A 14,902-nucleotide genomic window follows, 5' to 3' on the forward strand; every position below is an offset into this window, starting at 1 on the left:
CTGCCATACTAATTCCACTCCAGACATGGTGGAAAACTGTTCTGGGAGCACTGATGTACTAGGAAAAACTCTGAATTTGGGAAGGTTAGCTGGTTTTAGTTTGTGAGGATGCTACAAACAGGTTGTAGGACAGGCAATTATATTTCTTTCAGAAATTTGAAGAAATGAGACCTTCTCATTCTTGCAGTGAATGCAGATTGCTTCAGTCATACTGAAGTTTCACTGAGATTTCTTACCATAGTTTTAAACTCTATTTTTCAGTGCTATTTCGGCATAGCATTTGATTCTAACTACTGGATTGTGTATTTTAAACAGTCTTGAACCTGTTCTTCCTGTCCTTATTTGCTGCTTCTTAGAATAACTAAAGTTTTGAGCCAGCCGTGATAGAAGTAAGCTTCCAAATGTGAAAACAGTGAAAACATGCTCTTCAAAAGCAGTAGGCGCAGAACGATTATGAACTAAACTCCTCAACTATAATTTCAATTCTGTGTGATTGTCTGTACCTAATCATGACAAGTGCTAATCCATTTCTGACTAAGGGAACCCTGGAGGATAATACCAGCCTTCTCTTACTTTGGAAAGAGAACACTGTTTTCAGTGTTGCTGTGTTTAAGCATGGCAGTTACACCACCTTAAACTTTGTTTGCATTTGGAGGTATTTTGAGACACTGGTTTCAAACCCCAGCATTGGTGCTAGGACCTGAAAACAATGTAGCCTTTACAAGAAGGTTTTAAGTTCTAAGTGCAATATGAAAAGGAGGAAGCTGCCATCTTAATATGATGAAGTAAGAATAAACTCTGACTTGCAGTATCTTTGGGAGTCAGAGCTTTTAAGTTGTGTTGTTTCCTAACTTTAAAAATCAACATCCTATTTATCTATAAAATAAAAACTTTTCAATGTTTATAAACAGAAGTCTGTTAATGCCCATAGATACCAGTGGCTTTATTTTTTGTTGTTGTTTATGTTTGTTGCAAGATAGCAGTGCTGGCAGTCAGCTGCTGTAGCTTACTCTTCTGTTCTTCCCTCAGTGTGTATGTTCAGTTGATCTTTTTTCATTGCCTTTTTATGCTCTGTGCCCTAATTACTTGTCTTTAGCGTGGGGGTGGCTGGATGAAACTGAATCCTTTTGTCTTTTTTCTACCTTTGTGTGACAAGGAGGTACCACTGGCTGGACTATGTTTTTAACTCGATGCTGTAAGTTTTAAACTCAGCAGTTGTCTTAAGAACAATGTAAGAGGAAGCATCAGAAATAGAAGATGATAGGAAGAAGTGCGTAAGTTTCTGTTGTGCAAGCACATGGCCTTTAGTAAATTCATCAGTGTGCCTCATGTGATGAGCCAAGCTGGCTGGATGTGGAGCATGTGCTGGCTGCAGGGGTGGCTTACAGAATGGAGGCTTGTGTTTGTAGACTTTCCCACTAGAAGGCTGTTTTTGGATTAAAGCTGCTGACGAGCATGAGCTTTACAACTAATTACAGAAAGACAGTCTAATTCAAGCAAATGCTGTGTCTGTAAGGATTTGAGTTTGAGGTGTAAAGCAGTAATGGAGAGACTTAGTATAACCTGTCAACCTGGTGCATAGGAATACTGGAAAATAGAAGAGGAAAGCTAGCTCTGATGGTGCTTCCAGCATTTTTGGCACCAGCAGAATATGAGCAGGTGGAGTCTCGCCCACAAAGTAAAGGAAAGACTAAGATCTAATTATTGAATGTTTTTCCACTGTAGTTTTCTTTTAAAAGAAGTAGTGAAATAACTTTAAGCTTGATTAGTTAGGGTTTGTTGCTTTAGACCAGAGGTTTTCAGTCCCTGATGTGCCAGTGGACTTTTTACACAAAGTTTCTATATAAAGACTGCAAATTCATGCTTAATGTTACATGTTGCTTTGTAGCCTCCCACAGTTCACACTACTGTTGAAGTGTTCAGGAGTGTGGCTGGGAGGGGGATGAGACACTGTTCCCAGATGTAGCTCTACAAGCAGTTTCCAAAGCTTCAGAACAGAGCTCATAGAAGATGTCTGCACTTTAAGTACAGGATGCATGAAGGAGCTCTTTTGATACATTTATCGGGCTTTTTTTTTTTTGTACTGTGTTGCCTTTCCATTTTGATAAGCCACTTCCTTCAATGTTACTTCCTTTGATAAATTATCTACCCTAAAACACTTTAAGCATTTTATCACTTTAAGATTTTGCAGCCTGACAAGTGATGAGGATTAATTTATGTAATTTTCTCTCATCCCAGGTCCTCAGCAACTAAACCTCCACAGTCCTCAGAGTTGGTCTTTTCTCCTAATTTATGCCTTTGTCATATCTACCGACAGAATAATGGGTGTGTGAACTTAAGAATATGTAAAGATGTAAAGCGTATGTTTGCTATGCTTCAGTTCCAGCACACCCCTGCCCCTTCCAAAGAAACCCAGGCAATTTTGTGTTCATAAAAAGTCATTATTTATTCCGATACTTTGTCCTCCATCCATAAGACTTGCTCAGTTTCTATAATATATAAACAAACTGCCAGGAGAACATATAAACATGAAGAAAGCTTTTCATACTATTAAACCAGTCAGTATATTTCTGCTAGAGAAGTTTCTTGGGCTCCAGTAAGCTCTACGGAGTGTCTATTTAGAATGTTTTATGCCTGTTCACAGAAGCATGCACTGAACAAACTGGGAATTAAAGTAACATATGTGAAGCATTGACAACTTTCCCCTTGCAAGAAGCATGTGTTATAGGGGGGGCTTCAACCCCCCAGATATTTGTTGGAGGGATAACACAGCCTAGTGCACAGAGACAAGGAAATTCCTACAGATCACTGAAGATAACATTTTGTTTAAGTGGTGGAGGAGCCAACAAGGAAGGGTGTGTTGCTAGACCTTGTGCTTACAAACCAGGAAGGATGGGCTGAATGTGTAAAGGTTGGGGCAGCCTTGGCTGTAGTGATCATGAGATAGTGGAACTCAGGATCCTGTGTGGGGGAAGCAAAATGGCAAGCAGGACTACAACCATAAATTTCTGGAGAGCTAACAGGCTCTTCAAGACCTAGTCAGTAGAATGCTATGGGCCTAGAAGAGAAGGGAGTCAAAGAGATCTCATCAGTATTTAAGCACCACTTCCTCCAGGCCCAATTCCAGTGTACTCGCATGATGAAAAAATCAAGGAGACTTGCATGGATGAGCAGGAGCTACTCCATGAGCCTAATGATTCTGTGATATTCCACATGCTGCATTATCATCATGAGTTACCTTAGCAGAGGGATTGGGAGATGCTGATTTACACAGGCAAGAGCAGTTATACATAATGTACTCATAGGTGTTACTTGAATATTGATACTTTCTCCCTCTCTAAAATAAACTACAGCAAACAGCATAGATAATTATGAGAGTTCTGCATGGGCAGAACATTGAACTGTTGTTCAGTTTATTTGACTTAGGAACCGAGCCTAAAAATCAGCTTGGATAAATGATGAAAGAAAATACATAAACATAACTGCTGCATAAAAAGAAAAATAAACCCCAATATTTTGAGAAAATAGGCTTAGGACAGACAGCTGGGTTTGAATTGTGGAATGTTAGAAACTTTCAAAGTCACACTGACTTGCCTAGCTGTCACAAAAACTGAAGATTTTTTGAGACCAAGATTCCCAACTCTTTCAATCCATTTTATATATGACCTTTACCAGGAAAATACTTCATTGATGGGTGACTAGAATAAACTTTTTTGGTGATAAAAATAATCTTCCACTGTAGGGCTGCTCAGGAATGGACACGGTCTTACAGGTGTTCTTTAATTCTGAATACTATAGTGGTCTTCTACTGCTTTCTTTCCATACAAATTAAAAGTTCTGCTGTACCATTTTAAGATCATGTCTGACAAAATAACTCACTCCTGATTTTACTATATAAGAATTTAAGTTGCATGAATAAATACAATGACTTAGAAAATGTTGTTAAAAACGTAGCAGTCAGAAGACTTGTGAGAACAGTTTTGTATTTGTCAACTGGTCTACCAAAAATTCTTCTCAATGTAACACTGGCTCCCTGCAAGCATCACGCTGCTGACACCAAGGTGCATCTTTTTCTTACGGCCTCTGTGTGCAAACAACGTCGGGACCGACATTTCGCTTTCCGAACAGAAGTGCCGCAGGCTTCGCCGGGCCCTGCCCGGACACCCTCACACCCGGTGCAGCTAGAATGTCTCCTAGAGAGGCCTGACCCAAGTACCCAGTGCCGTCACCACGGCTGCTGAACCCTCGTCCGCTTTCGAGGTGGGTCGTCGGCGTTTGCTTTCGTGCCGATACTATTTTCGCCTTCATCATCCTCATCTTCCTCCTGCTCATCGTCGTCATCATCCTCGGCGTCACCTGACGGGGTTCAACCAGGAGCGGATGAGCGGCGCGCGGCGCAGGCGGCGACCCAAGGGCAGCGGAGCCTCCAGGCCGCGCTTCCGTCCCCTCCCCACCGCCACTCACCGCGCGGCCCGCCGCCACCCGCCGCCTCTCTCTCGGCCTGCACCAAGGGCGCCAACAGCTCCACCACCCGCTCCCGCAGCTCGGCCAGGCTCTGCCGCAGCCCGCGCAGCTGCCCGGCCTCGCCCCGCTCCGTCAGGTGAGGCAGCGGTACTCGCACCGACCGCGTCTCGCCGTCGCAGCCCCTCAGTTCCGCCACCAGCTCCATCGCACCGCCCGGAAGCGCGGGCAGCCCGCGCGGCCGGCCCCGCCCCGCCCACTGATCACGTGCGCGCGGCAGCGCGACCGCTGCTCACCGCTCTCTCTGATCACGCGCAGCCACGGTCACGTGAGGCCCGCGGTTCCGCTTCCGCTGTGGCGCCCCCTGGTGCCTCGGCCGCCTGTTTCCCGCCTCATCTCGCCCTCGGCCTCGCGTCCCGGCGATGGAAGCGGCGGCGCCGGAGGGCGCGGAGCCGGGGAGCGGCTGCGGCGGCGCGGAGGAGCCCGTGGTCTCCCTGGCGGAGGTGCTGGCCGAGAACGAGGAGCTCGAGAAGGAGGCGCGGGCCGTGCTGGGGGGCAGCGACCACGAGCGCTGCAGCTACTCTCAGGTGGGGGCGGGGTCGCGCGGGGCGGGGCCGGGGGCGGGGCCGCCCGGGGTCTGGGACAGGGACCCCCCGGTGGCCTCTGTATCTCGCGTCGGTGTCATCCCATAGGGAGCGGTGAAGAGGCAGGCGTTGTACGCCTGCAGCACCTGCACGCCGCCCGGCGGGGAGCCGGCGGGGATCTGTCTGGCCTGCAGCTACGAGTGCCACGGCACCCACCGCCTCTTCGAGCTCTACACCAAGAGGTACCGCGGGGCGCTGCGGGACTGGACGGGCGGCGGGAAGCGCGCTGCGGCTCGAGCCCCCTCACCCGCGCGGCCCTGGGCAGCCTCCTACCGAACCGGCTCCTCAGGGCTAGGAAGACGAGGCGGTGTGCGCCCACCGCCGCCGGTGTCCTGCCCCTCTGGACCCGGGGTGAGCTGAGCTGGCTGGGGGATCTCACCAGGGTCACCTCCGCTCTCTGGTACGCTTCGGTGAGAGAGGGCAACTCGCACAAAGCGCACCACTCCCAGCAAAGCTGCACTGGCAACTGAGGTCAGGTCACCGAGGTACCCACCTTCCCCTTCTCTTGGCACACCAGCCCTGTTTAAGTGAGAGCTTAGGGTGTCTGGGTAGGAGACAAGAGCTTAATCACCGTCATGGATCCAGTTTTTGGAAATGAAGCAGTTTAGGCTCCTGTTCCACCAGCACTCGTGACTGTGATTTTAAGTGGGGCAGTTGTAGCATCCAGGGTTAGCTCTGTACCGTTGTGGCCGCCCAGCCTAGTGCTGCTGTCAGTGATGGTCTTAGCTGAGAGATCTGTTGAGAACACCTTGTGAGAGGGTAAGGCCACTTCCGACTGATGCTGTTGTTTAAGCACGGCAAGAATGTTTTTATGTCTTCTAATAAACTTCTGGGAATCTTTATGAATGCAAAACCTGATGTGTTTTCTGTTAATAAACCCACCTGAAACACTGTGCTTTTCTTTCCAGGAACTTCCGCTGTGACTGTGGAAACAGCAAGTTCAAAAATCTGCAGTGCAAGTTACTGCCAGTAAGTGCAGATAGGGGTTTTGTACATGCAGAATTGAAATGATGGTATTGGGACTCTGGTGACTTGCCTCAGCCACTACTGACACACACAGTGCCTCTGTTTTTCCCAGCCAGTTAAACAAGGTGGGAGTATTACAGCATAAGATAAACCTGTTGAGAGATCAAAGGGAAATGTGAGGAGAGAGAAAAGAAAACATTTGATAATTGTCATCCATGAATGCAGCAGTTTTGCATCTATGGTTAGTGTAATACCAGAAACGTGTTGTGGTGCCTGCACTAATACATCTCATTGGCTTTAAGCTGGCTTCAGGGAAAGCTTTTAGGTGTAATTCTGCTGTTGCATTAAAGAAATTCAAGCTTCTTCTGTTGCCAAAGGTACGGTTCACTCCCCTTATTTATGGTGGCATTAATGCTGTAATCTTTTTTGGTTGGTTGTCACCAGAGCCCACTGATGGGATGGTTTTTTACTGCATTAATCCTTCTGTGCTTTCATTTCATTGAGCATTTTGGACTTGTCAAGTAGTTGATAATACTCTGAAAAACAGCAACAACTTGTCTTGCTCCCTGGATAGTAACAGTTCAAACAGGCCAGTGGTTTTGTGTATGCCCATTTTGTTCTGGCAGAACTGGGATGGATCCAGAGCTAGTCAGCACAGGGCTATAGTCCAGTGATCCCTACAGAGACACCTGTGACGATTTTAAGATGTTACTGTTTCTAATTCAAGTCAGTGAAATGGATCATGTGGTTGGTCCTCCTCCTTCAGTTCAGTGCAAAATCAATTGTACTGGTTAAGTGACCTTCAGCATCCACCTATTTACCTGTCTGACTTTACGGGTGCCAAGTGCTCATATCCCCTGTCCTGTCTTTGTCACAATAGTGGTAGAAAGTGGTTTGTAGTGACGTCATAAATGGTCACAGCTCTTCTGGAGGGGCTAGTGGTGGCTTCAGGCTGCAACTGCATGTGGTTCTGAAGCCCTCTGGCTGCAGCTGTATTAGCTGGGGGGGTTGTTTGTTCATTTGTTTGTTTTTTTAATGGAATTACCTGTAATTGAGTTTCATTCAGCATGTTTTGTAATTTAGATAATTCTGTCCTGTAGAATGAGGTTTGTATGACACAAATTTAGTGGAAGCTCAGTGGTAAGATTAAGCAGAGTCAGGTTTGGATCACAATCTGGATGTTAAAAAAAAATGGAGGGGAAGGTGAACAATAAATCTACAGTTGTTGCTATAATGCAGCAGGTAGGCATAGCTGGTGATCAGAACTCTTACATCGTTCTGGAGTAGCAGTAGTTTAACAAACACCATAGTTGCCATTTATTATAAAGGTGAAGAGACTGGTTTTCCTTTTGAACTTCAGTATTCCCTGCATGCCCTGTCTGCTGCTCACTGTATAGCATAGGGTGTCTGGATAGTACCTTTCTTTTTGGATCTTCAAGCTGATGAGTATAATTATTGCTTTTAGGAATTAAAGTGCAACAGGAATGTTTGTTTGGGGTTTTATTTCTAGATTATGTATATTTTCAGTCTTGTTTTTCACTGCATTGTTTACTGAGATTTTTTTTTCCTTCTAGGAAAAGGGCAAGGTGAATGCAGGAAATAAGTATAATGACAATTTCTATGGATTATACTGTACATGTAAAAGACCTTATCCTGATCCTGAAGATGAGGTAAGAAATACAAAAGCCGATGGTATTTATGCAAAGTATTGTTCAAAGGGTTGTCTCTGAGCTGCTTTACAGCAAAGAACCCATTTCAAGAAATCTTATGTTCCGTATTACTCTTGGTTGTCATATATACAGTAATTATGAGGTTTTTTTTTAATGGTAAAATATGTTTATGCCTTAAGGACAGATGAAGAGGACAAACCATCATTTGGAGAAAATGCTGCAGTTCTCTCTGCTTTCCTCTCTATAAAGTAGAGACTCCTCTATATGGAGTTCCCTTAGGGGGAGGGTTCTCATCATCTTAAGAAATGTGGCAGGAGACCAGTAAACACATTACACATGTTAGGAGAAACCATAATCTGCTTCCTTGTGTCTGCAACAGTGCTCTGACAAGGCTGCTGTGATAGGGAGAGTCTGTCCTGTAGCACTGGCTTTAGCTTTCCTTTATGGTAGTCACAATACTTTTTGTCCATCTGAAGTATTAAAATATACCACTTGGTTTGCACACGCACACTTTTGTTTGCAGTCATAGAAATCAGGTGTTTTAAAGAATAAGGAAGGAGCAAGTCCTGTAAATACAAAAAGTATTTTACAAACTCACCTCTCTGAAGTTCAGAGATGATAACTAAACATTTCTAAAGAAATCATTAATAATTGTTTCCTGACCGAGCAGTTTGTGTTGTACTGTGTTGTGGCTAGTTAAGTTAGGACTCTGGTGTTCCTCTGTAAACCTGATAACATGATGGGTATCAGTATCTTTCTTTTGCTAACCTGCCTGTTAATGCATTTCTCTTTACTGGAAGAAAGATGCCAACAGTGTATTAAATTTTATCAGCTCTTTTGTGAGAATGTTGTGTTCTAAAAGGAAAACAAGTTTTGTAATAATAAATGGGAATTTCCACAGTCTTGATAAACAACAAATTACATATGCTGTTGAAGTTCAGGGAAGCAAACTGACTAATGAAGCAGTTAACTACTTATTAATGGCAGCTCCCTGTGGATAGGTGAAGAGGGAAGTGCAATTCACTTGAGCAGGCTTTGCATAATACTCTCATCTGGGGCCTGTGAAAGACTCTAGAAGTTGCTGTTAATGCTAATAATATGACCGTTCATCTAGATTCCAGATGAGATGATCCAGTGCATAGTCTGTGAAGACTGGTTCCATGGAAGGGTAAGGAAACTATAAGTATCAGAATTGCCAGTTGCATAGAAATAAGTTAGTGTCATTTAAGTTTGTATGGTTATTCTTATTTTAAAAGGTTTGCTTTAGTTCTCAAAAGATTATTACAGGAGTTCTGGGGTATTTCTTTTCATCTTATGCAAAGGAATATTGAAAGTTTAATCTTGTGCTGCTGTCCTCTCTAGTTCTACCTCTTTGAAGGTTACTGCTGCAGAATAGAGTAACAACTTTGTAACTGTCTCTTTAACTAGAAAATTCTAATCAGTGCAATTGGTGAGCAAAAGATTCTTACTGAGGCACATTATTATCAAATACCCAAACAGTTATTCATGCAAAAGAATGCTTTTTAAATTGTAATTCCTTTAAGTAGCAAGGAAAAACTGTGCTGTTGGTTCATGATTACAAACTTTGGAGAAATCTTTTAAAAGCAGCTCAGCACTTCAGTGAATGCCCTACTTAATGTGTGAGCATTAAGGATTCAGCCTTATGCCTTGAAGGGCGCGAGTGAAGTTCTGTGTTTGAAGTTGCAGGATCAAAGAATTAAAGAAAAGATGATTGGCTTCAATTATGGGTTCTGTAGTTAAACTGTAGGATTCTTTTGTGTAAATGTGTGTATGATGAATGTTATGCTGTTCACTGTGAGCCTTGAAGAATGCTTTTCAAAAGAAAGTCACTAAACACTTTTAATTGCCTAAATATTTCTCACCAATTTATGGAGAGCTTTGGGACCTAATTCTTCCCAAGGGCATTACGTGACCAATATGAAGACTTAAAATCTCTTGCACATAAGGAAGCAATCATAAAAAGTTATTTAAGAGTTCACATGTGCCAGTATGCAAGAGGTATCTTCACCTATCCTGTTTTTAGGACAGTGTAGAAGAATATTGTTTAGAAATAAGACTGAGATTTCTGAATGTGTAGAAGGCATAAAAGACTGTAGACAAAGACATAATTATTTCAGGTTTTCCTTGGAATTTTTATCAGCTCTTTTCAGTCTTTAAATTATACTGGTAATTGTAGAGTTAGCAGGAGTGTATGACTGTGTTGAAACTGTGACAGCAGTTGATGTTGTACTTCCTCTAAGTCTAGAATTGAGTGTTAATTTGCAGCAAATGTTTCACTGCTACATCCTTGTTTCATTTTGACAGCATCTTGGTGTGGTTCCCCCTGAAAGTGGAGACTTCCATGAAATGGTATGCCAAGCCTGCATGAATCACTGCCATTTCCTCTGGGTTTATGCGTCACAGTTAGCAGGTAAAGAAAATTGAGATATCCGAGCCAATATTTGGTTAGCATGTATTTGTTGTATGTGATTAATAACTTAATACTGTTTAAGTGGTTGGAGAAATTCTACTCGATATATTGGTCACCTTCAGCAGTGGAACATGCAGGACTCCACAGACTGTTCTGTATTTCTCGTTCTTAAATCTTAGTTCTGTGGTGCTCACTCATTTATCTAATCAAAGATGTGCTAGCACATAGATAGCTGAAGATTTAGTACTTGTTTTAGTGAACTTAATTTCTAAACTGGATCAGAGAATTGAAGAGTCATCCTAAGGGGAGCAGTGAGACAAACAGCTGAGCATAAGAGGCTCTGAGCAGCAAAGAATGACTGACAAGTGACCTGGAATGAATGTGTAAAACCTTAAGCTGGGTAGAGCTGGGGCTGTGCTCAGGACACGTTCCCTGCAGGCCTCTGTCTGCTATGTGGTCTCTGCAGGATCAGAAGGGTAGATGACTTGATTTCTGTGCAAAGAGCTGTTTTCACAGGGTCTGCTAAACGTTGCTTATATTAGCTGATAACTGATCTCTTATGTGCCAGAAATTTCGATGTCAATTTTAAGGATTCCAAGATGGCCTACCTGGAGTTCTGTTCCCTCTAATGTAAATATAGTACAGAATGGGGATTTTGGTTTTTTTAGTTTTTCTGTTTCTAACCAGCTATATCACAGGGCACACATTTGAATTCCCCCAAAAGAAAAACTTGTTTTAAATAAGGAAGGAATTGGTGTAGTTAATCTGTCATGAAGTTTTTGAGGCGTGTGTCTGGAGGAAATGAAGGACTCTGACACAAAGTCAGCAAAATATATGTGACAGCTACTGAATCGGCAATAGCTATCAAGGGGCATCAAGGCAGACAAGCATCTTAGTACAGAACTATCTCAAATTGTCCCTCTCCTACAATACAGATTTTGTGAAGCGGAGTGTTTTAGAATAGGAGTCCAAGAGGTGAAGATAACTGGTGAAAGAGGGAGCGGTTTCTTTGTCTGCCTAGGTCACCGTGTCTTTGGGCAGCTGTAGAGTACGTCCAGGACCCTGCAGTGCATGAGCTGATCTAGGCGCTCTTTGACACTGCAGTGTAAAGCAGAAAGTATGTCTGTGATAGCCAGTATGTTGTCTGGCACAGTATTCTCACTTACATGGGTACGTATCTTCCAGTTCCGACTTTGACCAAAGTGAACTCCCTTGAAGGTGAAGGGCTTTTCCTGAAGGTTAAGGAAAGTGAAGAGCAGAAAAAAGAAATAAAAAAAGAAAGTGGAGTGAAACACCAGGAAATGAAAGAAGAAAAGCAAACAGAACAGTTTAACGAGCCTTCCACTAGCTTTGGGTCTGCCTGTCCAGAGGTAAAATGTACCTTTTTTTCTGTCCTGTTCATTTTCATGCTGATGGTAGCTGAGGCAAAGCCCACTTCCTTCTGTATAGGTTCAGTGAACAGCTAAAAGCTTTCAATCTGTCTCCATGTTCCTCTCCAGTCACTGATACTTTAAATGTGTGGTCTCTGTGGAGCACAGTGTAGGCTGTGGAACACCATTGTAGAAATGGCTGACAGGGGCATAGTGTCTGTTTGCCAATAGGACAGATCCATCCCTTCCTGTCAGTCACCTGGCCTTTACACTGGGGCACTTGCTGAGTTTGTTCTAATACAGGGATATTATGCTTTGTAGCTGCATTTGCATGATAGTCCGGTTCTGATTTTTTTTAAACATGTATGGCTATTGCAGTAAATTTTTGCAGAAATTTCTAGTGGAAACTGCTAAAACCACATCAGAATCCTGATGTGGATGGAATGGTAATGTAGGTTATTTAGAAAAATAAATGTCTGAGACAAAAGAAGAATCTTGCATAAGGAAAACCACATGTTGGAAAGAATGGAGTGTATTGGAAGTGATGGTACAGAGCACTAAACACCCATTTTAATTCAGGTGGTTACTAAGAGCGAGGAGCCAGTCTGCAAGTTGAAGGAACTCCAGAGCAAGCCATTTTTAAAAAAAGACAGTGCCACCTTTTGGCCACTGAACTGGAGAAGCAAACTGTGCACCTGTGAAGACTGCTCGGTATGTATCCTCTCTTCATTATGGTCACTGGCAGGGGGGAGGCAGAGAGGACCTCCAAGAGGGTCTTTATCTACAAGAGAAGCTTGTAGAAAAAATCTGTGTAAGTATTCTTACTCTGCATATAGATACCTACCCTCCCCTCCATCCCACGTAAAGAAACACACTGAATCTGTCAGAATTAATACAGCATGAATGAGCTTCTAACTGTTTCTATGTTATTTGCTGCTTAAATCCAGTATTGCTTTGGAAATTGTGATGGAGAGATGCCTGAAATGCTGGATACAAAATTTACAATATTTTTATTGTTATTATTTGCGATACTAAACACAAAAAGGATTAGGGAGAGCGTCTCCATCTCAGATTTTTTGTAACATATAAGTAAATTTTACTTTATTCTCCAGAAAATGTATTCAGAGCTTGAAGTGCAGTTCCTGACAGATGAATGTGACACTGTCTTGGCTTACGAAAATAAAGGTACCAGTGACCAAGAAACAGAGAGGAGAGATCCTTTAATGGACACCCTTAACAGCATGAACAGAGTTCAGCAAGTAGAACTCATCTGTGGTAAATACAACTTCATTTTTAGAATCTGCCTTGAAACTTTAACTGAACAGGTTCCCCTAAGGATTAGTATTGGGTCTTGCAGTGTAGTGTCAAGCTGATTTTGAAGCAACGTGTAGAAGACTGTATGACAGATGGCACTTCAGTCAGGATTCCTCTAGAGACATTTGTTCTCTCTGGCCTGTTGTTACAACTTTAACTTACATTGAGGATCTAGTTGGTATGAGAACTTTTCCCCTATTTAACATTTTTTGATATTGTGTCAATAGTAATTTCTTGTAACATGAATATTTAAACATTAATTCACATTTCTGCTCTCTGGCTTATTTAATTTACCCTGTTCTCTTGTTTGGCAATCTCCTCTTGTCTGGGGGAGTGCCAGGCAGTGTGCCACTGGGGCGCAGTATGCTCCCTGGCAGCTCTGCCCAGAGTATATTGACAAGGCAGTGCTGAGGTCCTTTATAACTAGAGCAGTTTCCCTCTTCTGAGTGAGGAGTTTGCACTCTGGCAAGGGTAGCTGTTCAGTTCTGAGTTACAGGCGAGGACATCTCACCACAACCCGTATGTGCTTTCGCTGTGGGAAGCTGGGAGCAGGGGCAGTCTTGATTGATTGGACTGATTCACTCAGTGAACTTGTGCACGTTTCTCTGAAGATCAACCTGAACAGGAACTCGGAATGCATGGGCTGGCCTGATAAATCATTAGGCTTCTTATATTTGTCTGGACTTGCCTTTCTTATTGTTTATAATCCAGGTCAAACTTGAGTTGTCTCAAGTAAATGTAATAAATGACAAGAATAAGTAGAACAAGGTCTTTTTGAGCCAGTGTTAAACTAAAGCTGGGCATCTTCTTGTTTTTAATTTCCCTTGCCTTCGCTCCTCCATCCAGAATACAATGATTTGAAGACAGAACTGACAGACTATCTCAGGAGATTCGCCAATGAGGGAACGGTAAGACACAGCTTGCAGAATTTGTTTGCCAGAACCTGTGCTGTAGTACTGTTGTGGGGTGTGTGCTGGATACTAGGCTACTATAAGAATTTTTTCCTGTTTGTTGGAACACAGGAAAAAATTGCTGGCACTGCAATAGAAACAAGAAATCCCTGATTCCATGCGAATTTACAAGTTGCATTTCCTTAAAGACATTGTAACAGGGACCTCACAGAAATCTGTCTAAGAAGTACCGAGAGCACTTCTTAATTTAAATGAAACTTGCGTTGCTCTACGAAAAGCATTCAGGAAAAAAGCTCTTAACCTTTATGTTTTTTCCTAGGTTGAATTTAAACCCTTAGAAGACTAAGGACTGACTAAATACTGGCAAACAGCCTTCTCAGTTGTTTTCCTGGAGGAGTTTGCATGCTGTTATTAACCAGCACATGCATTTTGTTGGCTTATTTGCTGAATTGCCATTTTTAGTTACATTGTTCTGAGTCTGAAAGTGAGCTCCTAAAAAGCTTGCTTTGTGTTAATTTTTCTGGCAATAAAAGCAAGTGGTCAAAGCCATTAAAAAGTACCATCAGGAGCTTTGCTCCATGTGCTTGCTCTGCCTTTGGGGAGCTTGTTTCTCTGTATTCCCTTACCGTGGAATTTGGACATTACTAGCCTTCTTTGGGTAGAGCAGGAAAGCTGCTTTGCGAGCTGTAACAGAGGGGTTTGGGATACCGGCTTTTGTGCATGTGGGAGTAGGGAGGGAAATGGATCATTTAATTAAATCCGTGTAGCACAACTTGGGTTTCATGCTGCTTCCTGTAGGTGGTTAAAAGAGAAGACATTCAGCACTTCTTTGAAGAGTTTCAGTCACGGAAAAGACAACGGACTAACAGGATGCAGTACTACTGTAGTTAGACTGAGAGGGTTTGGGTCTGAAAGGACAACTGAGCAAACAATATTAATTGGCAAGCAGCAGCGACATCTCCAATATTTGACTTCTCATCAAAATCCTACTGTCCAGGAAATGTCTTCATTTTGTCTCATACTTCCTTTATTTGTAGCAACTAAAGCGTGATCCTAACAGGTACATTATTGCATTTATAGGGATTTCAGAGTCCTGATGGACTTTGCATTCCTGTGAAAGCTGACTGTGTCCTTC

At 43.0% G+C, this 14,902-nt stretch overlaps 2 protein-coding genes across 2 annotated transcripts; one reads left to right on the forward strand and one right to left on the reverse strand.

The window, feature by feature from the left end:
* Window positions 1-4,155: 4,155 nt before the first annotated feature.
* On the reverse strand, window positions 4,156-4,669 carry LOC130601394 (EKC/KEOPS complex subunit GON7-like). Its single transcript, XM_057413461.1, has 2 exons — window positions 4,465-4,669; window positions 4,156-4,356 (listed from the first exon to the last, which is right to left on the reverse strand). The coding sequence occupies exons 1-2, from the start codon at window positions 4,667-4,669 to the stop codon at window positions 4,226-4,228; spliced, it is 336 nt and encodes a 111-aa protein (XP_057269444.1). The 3' UTR covers window positions 4,156-4,225.
* A 153-nt stretch (window positions 4,670-4,822) lies between these two features.
* UBR7 (ubiquitin protein ligase E3 component n-recognin 7) lies at window positions 4,823-14,844 on the forward strand. The gene is made up of 11 exons (XM_057413459.1): window positions 4,823-5,048; window positions 5,154-5,287; window positions 6,014-6,074; window positions 7,646-7,741; window positions 8,856-8,909; window positions 10,067-10,172; window positions 11,358-11,542; window positions 12,122-12,253; window positions 12,655-12,817; window positions 13,703-13,764; window positions 14,566-14,844. The coding sequence occupies exons 1-11, from the start codon at window positions 4,884-4,886 to the stop codon at window positions 14,656-14,658; spliced, it is 1,251 nt and encodes a 416-aa protein (XP_057269442.1). The 5' UTR covers window positions 4,823-4,883; the 3' UTR covers window positions 14,659-14,844.
* Window positions 14,845-14,902: the final 58 nt, after the last annotated feature.

The sequence above is a fragment of the Pezoporus wallicus genome, unplaced genomic scaffold (genome assembly GCF_028554395.1).
Source record: "Pezoporus wallicus isolate ANWC-B61680 ecotype Strahan unplaced genomic scaffold, APGP_CSIRO_Pwel_v1 contig_3017, whole genome shotgun sequence".
NCBI classification, from domain to species: domain Eukaryota; kingdom Metazoa; phylum Chordata; class Aves; order Psittaciformes; family Psittacidae; genus Pezoporus; species Pezoporus wallicus.

Excerpts from the sequence above, each read along its gene's own strand:
- LOC130601394 (XM_057413461.1), bottom strand. The coding sequence starts at position 4,669 with ATGGAGCTGGTGGCGGAACTGAGGGGCTGCGACGGCGAGACGCGGTCG. Across the intron at positions 4,357-4,464 it reads GGGTGGCGGCGGGCCGCGCG|GTGACGCCGAGGATGATGAC; the intron begins GTGAGTGGCGGT and ends GAACCCCGTCAG.
- UBR7 (XM_057413459.1), top strand. The coding sequence starts at position 4,884 with ATGGAAGCGGCGGCGCCGGAGGGCGCGGAGCCGGGGAGCGGCTGCGGC. Across the intron at positions 10,173-11,357 it reads TTATGCGTCACAGTTAGCAG|TTCCGACTTTGACCAAAGTG; the intron begins GTAAAGAAAATT and ends CGTATCTTCCAG. Across the intron at positions 12,254-12,654 it reads GCACCTGTGAAGACTGCTCG|AAAATGTATTCAGAGCTTGA; the intron begins GTATGTATCCTC and ends TTTATTCTCCAG.